This window comes from Cariama cristata, unplaced genomic scaffold (assembly GCF_000690535.1).
Source record: "Cariama cristata isolate BGI_N322 unplaced genomic scaffold, ASM69053v1 scaffold4880, whole genome shotgun sequence".
In the NCBI taxonomy this organism is placed as follows: Eukaryota; Metazoa; Chordata; class Aves; order Cariamiformes; family Cariamidae; genus Cariama; species Cariama cristata.
Genome location: NW_009592812.1, coordinates 1 through 13308, shown reverse-complemented (window position 1 = coordinate 13308; position 13308 = coordinate 1). Strand labels below are relative to the sequence as shown.

The following is a 13308-nucleotide window of genomic DNA, read 5'->3' as shown; positions in this document are numbered from 1 at the left end:
TAAGACAGTGCAGTGAGTTCACATGTGTCATTATTTTTACAACGTTTCTTCATTGGCTCTTCCATGTGACATGTTAGTTACTGACAAGGATTAAATAACTTAAAGAGCAGTAACATTTGTACAGTTTTTGTATGCATGGCTATGTATCAGTGACCTGCTTTAGCCTTCACTATTGCATTCCCTTCCTTTGTCAGTAGTTCCAAAGTCCAAATAAAGGAGAGAAGATCAAGTTCCGTCTACTATAATCAGACGTACTATTTTTACGACAATACATTTTGCCCCGTTGGATGTGATTCCAAGAAATTAAACATCAAATTTAGCAGTGATTCAGTATTCTTTATTAGCAGCACTGGATGCATGGGGGATCCTTCCACCTAGCGTGCATACCGTGCTTGTGTTAGTTACAGGCTTATATTTTTAGTTTTTATACACATTCATAAGACTTCCAAGAGATGATTAACATATTAACAATTTTCCCAGAACTCATTATCATAGGCAACTCCCATTTCCGTATGTCCATTTTAGTCCTTTTGGGGGTCTTCAGAGACATCTGGTGGTCTTTTACTTCTTCCACTCTTCTTCATTCTCCTAAGAAGGTCTTTGGTAATGATTTAAGAGTTCCCGCCTTGAAGTGCAGTCCCTGATAATGAGCGCAACGTCCTTGATTTAAGGGTCTTGTTATCACTTTTATGGCAGATGTGGTCATGCACTGGTACAAAGTTACACACTACTACATACCATCATAACAGGCTTGTGTTTCTAAGATTAACTCTCTAGTTCCCTTATTATCAGATGGTATTAACAATTGCAACCAGTCTTTGGTAGGAACAGAACTGATGTGATTAGCTATGGAATTTGCTGTCTAGTCAGCAGCTGCTTCTGCTAAGAAAAGGCCAATGCTTTCAAAGTTGGACATGAAAGTTAGGTATGTAAAACAGTATTATGACCCTGAATATAAACACCTGTAGCTATTCTGAAATCATTGGACAGAATTGTTCTTTGACATAGTATCAGCGAGTTACTTGGTAACAAGTCAGGTAGCAAAGCAAGTACTTTGTTCGTAGGTTTTTTTTTGTATTCTTTCCTGAAAGACCAGGCACAGAACACATCAACACATTAGTAGAGATCTATTTTTGGGCAGTAATAGCTCCACATTCTCTATCCTATTACTTAAATGCAACTGAAGTAGTTTACATTCTGTGGGAATTGTTTTCTACTCCAGCTAGTAGGCACTCTTTATGCAGGGCCACTTGCTTTGGCCTTGGGTTTTGCTGCATCTGCTGGTCTGTGACAACATGCTACCCAATAGTTGTTTGGCTTCTAGGTTATTTCAGGGTAACAAAGTTTCCTATGCTTATCTCTCTAGTAGGGGTTTGGTTGCTACAAAGTGCCAAATGTTACCGTAATTCTTTTAACATTTCTTTCAGTTAAAATACTGTGTGATACCTGCTAATTATTTGAAGATGATAATGTGCTGAACTTCAGTCTCAGAAAGTGGCAACAGTCTGTCTGACTCTACCAATAGGATTTGTTGAGTTTAAATTATGCAGTTTTTTAATTTTAGCCTTTTAAGCAGAATATGGAAAGTTGAAAAAGAACAATTGCCTTCGAGTATTTTCTGCATATGATGTAGACAAGAAACAGATGGACGGGCAGAGGAGAGAAACCAGTTTCTTAGACAAAAAGAGCAGCTTGACCTAAGGAATGCAGAATATGGGGAGGAACTGATAAGCCAAAAGTTAAACTATCATATGAGCTCGTAAATCTGCAAGCTTGCTAATTACTAAGATCCTTGAAGTGCAACTGAAGACTGATAAAGAGGAACATCCTACGCCAGAACATCATTAGGCTGGAAAGTTCCCACATGAAGTGCAAAATCAGCAGAAATCAGCAGTAACTTGGGGTAAAGGCGGCAGGGGGAGATTGTGACCACTGACTCAATTTGAGATTGAAAAGACTTACCCCACACACACCTGTAAGGAGCATGTGTGCTAATTTACATAGCAAGCAAGGCTGATTTAGATATAACTAACGAATAACAAATGATGGTGCAATTACTAACCAATAGGTGTAAATTTAGATGGGGTTTTTGCTAATCATGTCACAGGATAAATATGCTGTAGTTTTTGTGTGGAGCTGGGCCAGCTTTGTGGAACATCACCTGGCTCCCAGCTTTGCACAAACCCCTTATAAAAGAAATACCTCAACCTTGTGTGAATTGGCTTGTGTAATGGATGAAGATCCCACTTTTCAGGACAACACATACATTTTAAAAAGGAATGAACTTGAGAAATGAGTGGCTTAGATTCATACAAGAATTTTGACTGAGATTTCAGTTGTGAGAGAGAATACCCAGACATGAATCCTGATAGCCAAGAGGTTACAGATTTTGTTTTGCAAGGGAAAGTACGTACTTCTAACATTGTAAAGAGATATCAGTAGGATTATAGAAAGATACTGACTCTGAAAAATAAAGGAATAATGCCTTTTTGTATTCTATAGAATACTTGTAATGTATTCCAAACCCAAAAGATTGTAAGATACTTCATTGTTGCATATATTGAGATTCATTACATGGTGTTGCCTGAGGCTTTTACGCTTCAGGGGTAAGCTTACTTCTCCCTGTTAATAGGAATGGAGCTCTTCAGACAAAATAAACACTTGGAGCGAATATGAGAAAATTTTACTGCAGCCACTGATTGTCTTTGCATGATCATGTTTTATACTGAACTTGAGTATTGTAGTAAGGTTGCTTTGTAAGTTAAAAGACTAATTTGTGAAAGGGTGTAGGGCTGAAAGATGTATGTCTTGTAGGAGCAAGATAAGGGACCTCCTTCTGTTTAGCTTGGTCTGTTAATTACTCACTTTTGTGTCCTTAAGTCATTCCACTTTTAGCCACCTAGATATGACTATGCTGTTCACATTATCAAAGGATGCTAATACATACAGGAAACATATTGTACTGATGGCTTGTCCTGTTTTAAGCTGCATTTGAATTTCATGTCTAAGCGTTCTGCCCTCTCCAGAAAACACAGACTGGGCTTGTTATGGTCCCCTGAATGTTGTAATGAGGAGCTATGTTGCAATAGGTTTTTGTACATCTGCTTTGAATGAGGCAACTCTAAAGAAACTTTTTCGAAACCATCAGTTTTGAGAAAATGTTGCCTCCCTTCAGCTTTGCAATATTAGGAGGATTGGCTTTCTGGATTAGTCTATCACATTCAGCATCTAACCTTGCATCTCTTCTCAGGATTGCTTCTAAACTGTGAGTATTCGCATTGTTCTCCGGTAGATGTAGTAACAGATCACATATTGAGGAAGACGTTGAAAATCTCCAATTTTCAGATTAAAAAGTTGTGGAAGAATTGTGTAAAATCACTTGGGTGCATTTAAGCTTTTAGCTGCTGCAGCTAAATGCTTAAGCTTTAAACTTTTAGCATCACTTTATTAGTGCTAATTAGGCAGCAACAAGACTCAGTTCCATGACTTTTTTTTTTTACCTCCTTGTTCACTCTCACTTGAAGCTTATGTTTAGTAAAACTTTAGATTTAAATTGCCGTGCCTGATGACAGTTAATTTTTGTAGTGCATTTTAGCAGCTTGGATCAGTACTTCCTTAATTGTGGACTAGTGTGACCACAAACGCCTCTAGTGCACCTGCAGCCCCTGGCATGGCAGTGGTAGTTCACTGGCACCATGCAGCTTCTTTACAGGTTAAAGTTCCCTAGTCCAAAATCCCGAATCCAAAAATGAAAATATCCGAGAATTGCTCCCACACAAAAAGAGCTAGGAGGGAAAGCTGTTGGTGGCCTGCACCTTCCCTTGGCAACCCTTTGACAGGCACACCAACACTGGGACAACATGCAGCTTCTTTACAGGTTAAAGTTCCCTAGTCTTATAGTTATACTAATTATTTTTCCTGCATCTTACTTGAGATTTGAATTAATCTACTTGGATATATGAATTAATGTGCTTTTAGTATGTTTTGCAATGGGAATCTTTACCTCTTGGCCATGCTTGCTGTGAAAGCTGACAGTGAAATGTGATGGTTGCAATCGTGTTCCTCAGGCTGCTCGTTATTCCTTACGGCTTGTTTCACTTTAAGAATACCTTTTTTCATCCTTTATATGAGCTTTTTAGCTCATATTGTAGCAGCTCGTGTTAAAACTGAAAGGTCATAAGAGTTCAATTCACATGACTGATGTCTCACACTGTTATGTTATATATTCCAGTGAACCAGCAGGAAGCACACAGTCTAGAATTTAACTGAGTATAAAAGCTTTAAACATGTTTACCATGGTTCCTCTCCAAAAAGTACCCTGGCTTCTTTGGTTCTGTGAATGCATATGTTGGCATAAATAACTCCAGTAACCTTTTGATACTTTGTGTGCTTTGCAGTGGAGAATAACAGTCTGGTGATGCATTTCACCTTCAGTAAAGATTTGATCTTACAGATTTCCAGCACTACAGAACAATCAAGACTTTGGTTCAAATTTTTGCAAATACTTCATAGAAATTGGTTTTAACTGTTGTTTTCCTAGAAATTAATGTCTCTTAGGTATTAAAACTGTGAACTGCCTTGAAACTAACTTCTGTTTTAGGTTTTCTATCTTAGTTTCAGTTTGAGATTTTTTTGTATAATTCTTTTTAACTAAAAGAGTTACTAGTGTCTGCATGCAAGTTTTTATTAAGGTAGTTTGCTTTAGAACAAACTTATTAGAGAATAAGCTCTTCAGAAAGCAAACTCTTCTGTGAGCAGCAGAGCTGATGAAGCCTACTTTCTGCCAGATTTACGCTCTTTATCTTTCTCCTTCCCTCTGCAGTGCCTCCCCTGTCTTCAACCTCTTTTGCTGGCCATGCAGCAGCATATGCAATGGCTGGGCTTGGAGCTGTGTACTGATTGGCTGCCACCTTTTGGAGTGGTTAAGATGTGAGTCTTAATACCTACCTTTTCTATATAGCAGATATTGATTTGGATGTCTTCTACCAGCAGCTGATTGTTTTGGAGTGGGATTGTGTTGAGACTTGAAGAAATTTGGTCTTGAGTCTGCTTTCAAATTTGATTGAAGCTAGCCAGTAGATTTAAAAGTAGCCGGCTGGGGGAGTAATCAAGAATCTCTGCTGGAAGTAGTTTAGTGAATTCTTGATAAACTATTCTTGGGTAGAGGAATTGTAAAAGAGCTTCCGTTGCACAATACTTTGTCTTTCCACTTTTTTATCTCCACTAGTTTTTCTATGTATTTTCACTTGTACCTTAGCTTTCTATCCTTTTTTGACTCTGTGAGGCCTCCAATCTGATGTATGAGTGCGCATGCTCCAATGTAGAGACCGTAGTGCTGAACCACTGAACTGCAGCCACAACCTGAAAGCTTCAACATGAGCACCGCACTGGGAAATGCCATAAGGACAGAAACTTTTAGAAGCTGCTTTTGCCTGAAGGTTGGAGTAGATACCTCCAGAAGTCACTGCCAACCTCAGGTATCTTGTGACCATGTGTTCCTATTTGTAATTGGAGCAGCTTGTTTACAATGGGACAAAGGGTGAGCAGGTAGATCCAAATTCCAGCAAACTCCCAGCTTCCATCCATCTCCATATCACTTATTCAGACTGACTAGTGCACCTTCCTCTTAATGACTTTTGTGGGGTAGGATTTTTTTATTTTCTTTTTTCTTATTTTAAGGCCTTTGCAGAGAAATGGTCAAGGTTGATCTTTTGTGGTATTTTTTTGTTGGAGGTGCAAGGTGCTGATTTATGAAGCTATTATTTGTTTTGAAGGTATCTGAATAGTCTGTCAGTCTAACTCTGAAACAAGTGGCCAGCAAGTATCATTAGAGGTTCAATACAGAGATATCACATGAAGATAAAAGCATGGTAGAACGTGTGCTAGAATGAGAATTCTTGCTCCATCACTTTCAGTGTTATGGCTACTGACACTATAGTTTTCTGAGTTTGTGGCCTTGAAACAGGAAGTCTTAATACATTTTAGAGTAAATGTTGAGGACTTTGGTATATCTGGTTTGAAAAGATCCTTGCCATCTTTTCTTTAAGATGTTTTGTTTTCACCTTCGAGAATTTCAGCCATATAGAAACCTGACTTTAAAAAAAAAAAAGGGGGAAAAAAAAGGCTACTACCAAACCCTGAATATTTACCCTGCCAATATCTGCCATTAGTCTGTTTCAACATTTTAAGTCTTATCAAGAAGCTATATATAATTATATTCCTGAAATTATTAATGTAATTTATTTCTGTATAATATTATCCTCAATTATTAGATGGGAGCATAGCAATGTAAATAAAATCAGTAATGTAGTATAGGAACACTGATATTCTAGGCTGTAAACAGATTGGCAAAATGTACGTTCTTGTCAGAAATTAGTAAAAGTCAACCTACTTTTTGGTATGTTTATAACCAAATATAAATTTATCTTTCTCCTTCTGAAAACATAGAATGTGGAGGATAGAGGCTTGATGTGATTATTGTCCAGTTAGCAGTAGACCTTCATGTCTGAAAGAGATTAGCTTTGTTGCTGAAGCCTTGCAGTTGGACAAAAGTTTTGTTTAATCCCTTAGAAGCGGTGACAAGGGACTAATTCAAATGAACTGTAATTTCAAGGCCCTAGAAAGTTGGTAATGGCATTTCTTTGGCTTTTGGGGAGAGAAATCTCCCTATAAATGGCTTTTTCATTTGAGTTGTTCTATTCTCTAGACAACTTTGTGGTGTCCTAACAAAAGCCAATCAACATCCTCTCTATGTTGTTTATAATACTTTGGATTGAATACAGTATGAAAAAAGGGTCCTTGCTCCTAAGTTAGCTATTTTTGGGTGTCCATGTCCCATTCCTTGTCTATACTTCGTTCCAACAGTGTTTTTAATTTTTTCCGCTTTCCACTGAGCAGGTTAGCTGAAAGATAACCTTTTACATAAACAGTTATAGACATGAACAGAAGCTTGATTAAAGTATAACTGCATGTAGAATGTGAAAGTATCTGACGCTTTTAAAATTTGGTATGAATTTCAATTCTTCTTTTATGTTCAGTGGTCTGTATCTATTAAGGATAAATTTTATGGAGACAAACAGTCTGATTGGCACTGATTTAACTTCTTACCTGCATTATTTCAAGGGTTGTATGAGCTAGACCTTAAATGAAGATGTCGATTGGAACTATAATTTTTATACTGCCATTTTCATGTGAGAAATATTTTTAGTCTTTTTTCAGGCTGTGTGTGAAAAATGAAGTTTAAAAATGTTGAATGGATATTTTATTTGCGTGGCTGCCAGCACGCTGGCAGATTTTCTCCCCTATTAAAGAACTCAGTAACTAACATGTTCAGAAACGCCTCTAGAACCTCTGGAATCCTGCAACATAAAGAATATTCCACCTTAACTAATTTAGTTGAATATGAATATAGTTTATGGGGGTAGAGGAAATGTAGCCAGGACACTGACATAAATGAAGTGGGAGTGCTATGCAGAGTAGCTGATCCCCAGTTATTTTGCAAGACATGTGACTGAGTATGCGCAACGGAAGCATCCTCTTGAAGATACTGAACAAAATATTACAGTAGGCAGAAAAGCACAGAAATGTTTTCTGAAAACAAACTGGAGAGAGAACATTGAAGAGCTCTTGATCGTATGTGCTGTGAAAGTGTTTCCCATTCTGTAATTCAGTAAGCTATCTTTGAGATATTATAATCATGCCTTTTGTTTATCATGTAACAGATGATCTTTTCTTTTTCAGATCGAATTCAGTTACCGAGGAATATGATTGAAAACAGTATGTTTGAAGAAGAGCCTGATGTGGTTGACTTGGCAAAAGAACCTTGCTTACATCCCCTGGAGCCTGATGAAGTGGAATATGAACCAAGGAGCTCCCGACTCTTGATGCGTGGCCTTGGAGAGCACGAAATGGATGATGATGAAGAGGATTATGAGTCATCAGCAAAATTACTGGGGATGTCTTTCATGAACAGAAGCTCAGGTCTCCGGAATAACATGTCTGATTATAGACAAAATCCAAATGGATCATGTTCAGTGCCCTCTACGAGGACCATGGTGGTTTGCACAGTTGTTCTTGTGATTGCAGTTTCATTAATAATGGCGATTTATCTTCTTCCCAAATGTACCTTTACCAAAGAAGGCTGCCACAAAAAAAATCATACAATGGAGCTAATATACCCTTTGGCAACTAACGGAAAACTATTTCCATGGGCAAAAATTAGACTTCCTCCTGATGTTGTACCACTGCATTATGATCTTGTCTTGCAGCCGAACCTAACTACCCTGAAATTTGCAGGCTCTGTAAAGATACTGGTTAACATTGTCCAGGTAACTTGGAAGATTGTACTTCACAGTTCAGGACTTAATATCACCAAGGCAACCATTACTTCAGCAGGAGGGCATCAAGCAAAGCCAGTTGAATTCCTGGAATATCCATTGCATGACCAGATTGCAGTCATGGCTCCTGAGGCTCTCCTTGTAGGACAGAATTATACTGTCAACATAGAATATTCATCTAATTTATCAGATACCTATTATGGCTTTTACAGAATTTCTTACAAGGATGAGAATTCTAAGCAAAGGTATGCTGACAAATGCAGCTTCTCTCTTCTGTCACTTCTGGATTGTGCTTTGATAATAGAAATATCAAGGGTTGCCTTTCTATTGGATGTTGCATACAACTGATTCCTGTTGAGCAAAATTGATCTTTAATCTCCTGATTAATCTACCCGAAAAGTGTCTTTCATGGATGAGTTCATTAAGTCAGGGCAGCCTCTACATCAGTTACATGTAGTGCAGTATAGTGGTTGTAGGTAGCTATAGTGTGGCTTTTTGATTATTTAATTTTTAGTTTCTCTCTTTGGAAGTTGTTCCCATATATTTCAAGTCACTGAGTCTCAGCGCAGAGACTGTGGGAACAAAGTCCCACCATCATAGGAGAAGATCAGATTTGAGACCATCTGGGGAAACTGAACATACAAAAGTTGATGGGACCCAATGAGATGCATCCCACAGACCTGAAGGAACTGGCAGATGCAGTTGCTGAGCTGAAAAGTCATGGCAGTCAGGCAAAGCCCCTGATGACTAGAGAAAAGGGAAACATCACACTCATATTTAAAAAGGGTAAATCAGTGCTTTTTACCAAGAAGATTAATGAAATTGCCACCCACCACCACCCACTTCAAATGGGCCTTACACTGGTCATGTACTTAAAAGTGTTCATGCCTTTGTTGGCACGTAATTGTCCATGCAAGTTTTCTAGAAACGGAGTGGTGCAAAAACCAAAGGACAGAAAAAGCAGTATGGGTTAGTCCAGGACCAGCTGACAGGAGAGGAGTTTTGAAGGACCCACAAAACAACAACTAAATAGAGTAAAAACATAAAACACTTACCAGCTTGTGCTAAGAAGTGCTAAGATCTAAGGCTTAAAAAAAAAGTTAAATGGGATGTAAAGGGAAAAGCAAGAAAAATCGATGTTAACAGTGTTACAAATCTTTGCAACAACGGAGAGTTTGTATGGAAATTCCCAGAATATTAATAAGTAGATTTTATTTCCTGAAAGAGGAAAGCAGAACTTACAATTAGCACCAGCAAGCCAACATTTTACAAATTGACAATAGAGACTTGAAATTATTCTCTGGGAAGAGATTGCATTGGCATTGTATTCACTTTCAGTTACTTAAAATAACACTTTTCATTGAGTTGTTACAAACTTTTTCAGCGAGACTCTTTGAAGAGTAATACAGAAGTGTGGCAAACTTGGTCATAATTTTTCTCTCTGCGGTGAGATATGATGACTATACACTGCTAAGGTTTGAATTATTTAAGTCCCTCAATGATAGCTCATCTTTAAAAAACAAAACAAAAACAAGATACCTAGTGTAAAGATGACTTCATAGACTCTTAGAAAGCTGCATAAGATAAGAAAGATGTATTTCTAGTCTATTCTCTAAACAAAAACCCAGAATATTTTATTTGAGATTCAGCAGGCCTCTCTAAGCTATAACAACAGACATTTAAACTAAAACTTGTTTCTTTTTCTAAAGTTTACTCACAGGTTGCCTTTAAAACTCCCTTTATGTAGCTCCTAGTTGGTCTATGACACAGTGCTGAAGTGTACAAGAAAATAAGTTAGCTGCAACAATTGTTTTCAAATATATTCAAAACCTGGCGCATTCAGATAAACTGTGGAACATTAAGTGGGTTGTTGAATTGGCCAACAACAGACCTCTCTGCTGTTTACTCCCATGTGTTCCTGTTGGCCCTCATTTGGGGTAGTCTTAAAGGACTTTCTTTAGAAGATCAAGAATTTTAAGAAATAAATTTAGGTTAAAGGATTACTGATCTGTTTCAGTTTGCCTGCATCTCTGATGAAGGTGAGTGTGTTTTACTGAGGTGCAGACATAGGTGGCTGTTCAGATCCTCCACGTAAAGTGCTGTTGTTAAGCCTCTTATGAAAGGGCTGTTCCTGAGCATATACTAAAACATTATAGTGTATGCGTGGTCATTAGAGAGAGCCTGTTGCCATTTGGGAAACTGAAGCTGATAGGCTTCAGAATTCTGTCATTATAGCAAAAATGCCACAAGTTGTCTCTCTGTTATGGAATGTGTTGGATAATTAAAGAATCACAAAGGATGTAGATTGCATCAGAAGAACCTAACCACAAGATGAAATGAAATAGAGCTAAGTAACTTATCACAAACGTTAAAGACATGCATTAACAAGAAGTAAGTGGGAGTAAGAATACTGTAAGTGTAGAAGGCAAAAATCACTTGAATGATCACCTGCTTTTGAATTTCCATGGTTTTTCCTATTCTGGGGTAGCTGAAGCTTTGTTTTCTCCTTGTATTTACTGTAGTAGAAAGAGAATGTGTAAGTGTTCACAGAGGAAAAAGACTATCTGTCAGTAAGTTCTTGAGTTTTTGTCCTCCTTCAGTCCAGTGCTACCTGCTTATGTTCAGGAACAGGATGTAGCACATGCTTTAACTTCAGTTTATCCTTTTCAGATAACTCTTTGCTAGTACCATAATTTCCATTGCCCTGCCTGCCTCTTCTCTTTCCAGGGGCTGTGGCTCTGCATGCTTGATGTCAGTGGTTTTACAAATGCAGGCTACTTTGACAAACTCTGTTGTTGCATTTTCTGTATAAAATTCAAGCTCTCGCGCTGCTTTTGCAAACTTCTTGTTGAGCTCCCAGGGTTGTCTTGCAGGAGCAGAATACAAGTCAGAAATACCCTCTAAGAAAAGCCGTCATTTCTGCAGCTAGTTAATACCAAAGTAATGGAGAAGGAAAGTAGACTTCGGAGAAGTTCTCTTGTGATGTGACTGGGTGTTGGATTGGAGACAAGACAGTACACGAACTTGCATAGAAAATCCATCTACTAGCCAGCAAAGGGAGCAGGCATACAGTTAGATGAACTGTGGGAACACCTGCAGGAGGAGGCATGACAATGAGATGAAAAAGCTTCCTTGTAGTCCCAACTGCTGCTGAGGTTGCAAAACTTTCATTCAGTGGGCATGCTGACTAATTTAATTTTTCAGTCTCCTTTTTGTTCCCTCTTACTGGAAACTCACTGGCTTATATTTTGGTGATTGTTCTGTAATTGTGTTCTTCCAGGTATATTCTTCTCTGTTAAGAAAGCAAAGAACAGCCAAGCAGCTTAGTCCTCAAATAGATATATTTTTTGGGTTTTGAAAAAAAACTTTTGTTAATGAAACATTTATTCTGACTGGACCAACCCTGTCATCTACCATTCAGAAAACCACTCCCATAACAAGCTGTTACAAGGTTTGAGGGGAAAATGACTGTTGTATCATAATTAAAGTCGCTTTTATCCTTTTCATGATTCTTAATATGCTCTTCTCTACTCTTCCCGTTAGGTGGTTTGCAGCAACTCAGTTTGAACCTGTGGCAGCAAGGTCTGCTTTTCCATGCTTTGATGAACCAGCATTTAAAGCTACTTTTTTAATCAAGATCAAAAGAGATGAGAAACTTTCCACTCTGTCCAATATGCCAAAGGTACCTGCTTTTGTAGAGGAATTTTGGTAGAGCTGCTGCCTAGGTAATCTGTTTAAGTGCTTTGCGTTGTGTTTTTGTTGCATTAACCTCCAGGAGATTGACTTGAGTGGATAAGCTATAAACTGTATGAGTTTATAATAAAACAACTGTCTCTTCCTCAAAGACTTGAATTAAGTAACTTCGTAGAGAAAACAAATGTCCAATGCGCTGCACAGTGTAGGGTGTTATTGTACAGACAGTTGAATGGCTATGGGAAAGATTCTGGTTGAATTTAAATAAATCATTATTTTGCAGGAGTTTTGTTGGCTACATCAGTCTCAACAGCCCTTAAGATTCGCTTTTGAGTTTTCTGTGTTTGCTGATACTGCGCATGTGCAGAATACTGGAGTGTCTTTATCAATAGTTTGTATAACTAGCAACAGTCTCTGTGAAAGGTATGCCTCATGTTGAAGGATGTGCTTTTGAGCCTGGATGAGGGAAGTACAGTGTGAATACAGAGTCGACCTCAGAATATGAATGAGGGATCTGAAATTCCTTCAGCTAGATCTTTCCAGGCAAAATCTTGTAAAAGCATATCTGAATTTTATGGTGATGCTTTATGCCATTGAGTCTTTGCAGAAACATTTCTAGAAGCCTAATTCATTTAGACAGACCAGCAAGACTAACTTGTTACCTAGTCTGTGTCTGAATTAGGTCCTCTAATTTACTACCCAACAGAAACTCATTAGTATTTACAGTGATCTAATCAGTAATGGGAAAAATTACACTCTTGGTGTTGGTGGGACACACAGGCACATGGTGCAGGTTGGGTTCAGAAGGTTGTCAGAAGCTCAGGTGCTGATGTAGCTACTCTGTTTTTGAAAATCAAGCTAATAACTGCAACATTGTGAAATAGCTTTTTCACAATGCATGAATGTTTAAGTTCCTGGGTTTGTGGTGATTCTCAACCGTTACTTTAGCAGGATTGCAGCACTTTAGTTTGTGTCCAGGCCTAAGAGCACTTTATTTGCGGCTCTTTTCTTCACTGAAGGAAGAAACAAACTCTGCTGGGCAACTCTCTTGTTTTATGTAAACAGGAAAGGGTGCTCTCTCACTTTCCTCTGCTAGGAGTTGGACAGGTGGCTAAGGCAACTTTCAACAACTTCCATAGTTCTTCATATACAAAAAGTAGACTATGATTTCCCATTGCTGGCCCCCATGTTGAGCACCAAGAAAATCTGTCACCGTTTAAGGCTGGGCCAGCTCTTAAAACGGGCAGGCAGCAGACGCTCTCTGTTAACACCCTCCCTC

At 38.3% G+C, this 13308-nt stretch overlaps 1 protein-coding gene across 1 annotated transcript; it reads left to right on the top strand.

The window, feature by feature from the left end:
* Positions 1-7740: 7740 nt before the first annotated feature.
* On the top strand, positions 7741-12018 carry LOC104158054 (leucyl-cystinyl aminopeptidase-like; the record flags this gene model as incomplete). The annotated part of the gene is made up of 2 exons (XM_009695648.1): positions 7741-8581; positions 11880-12018. Coding segments are annotated over 2 exons (980 nt in total), but the record flags the coding sequence as incomplete, so codon positions are not given.
* Positions 12019-13308: the final 1290 nt, after the last annotated feature.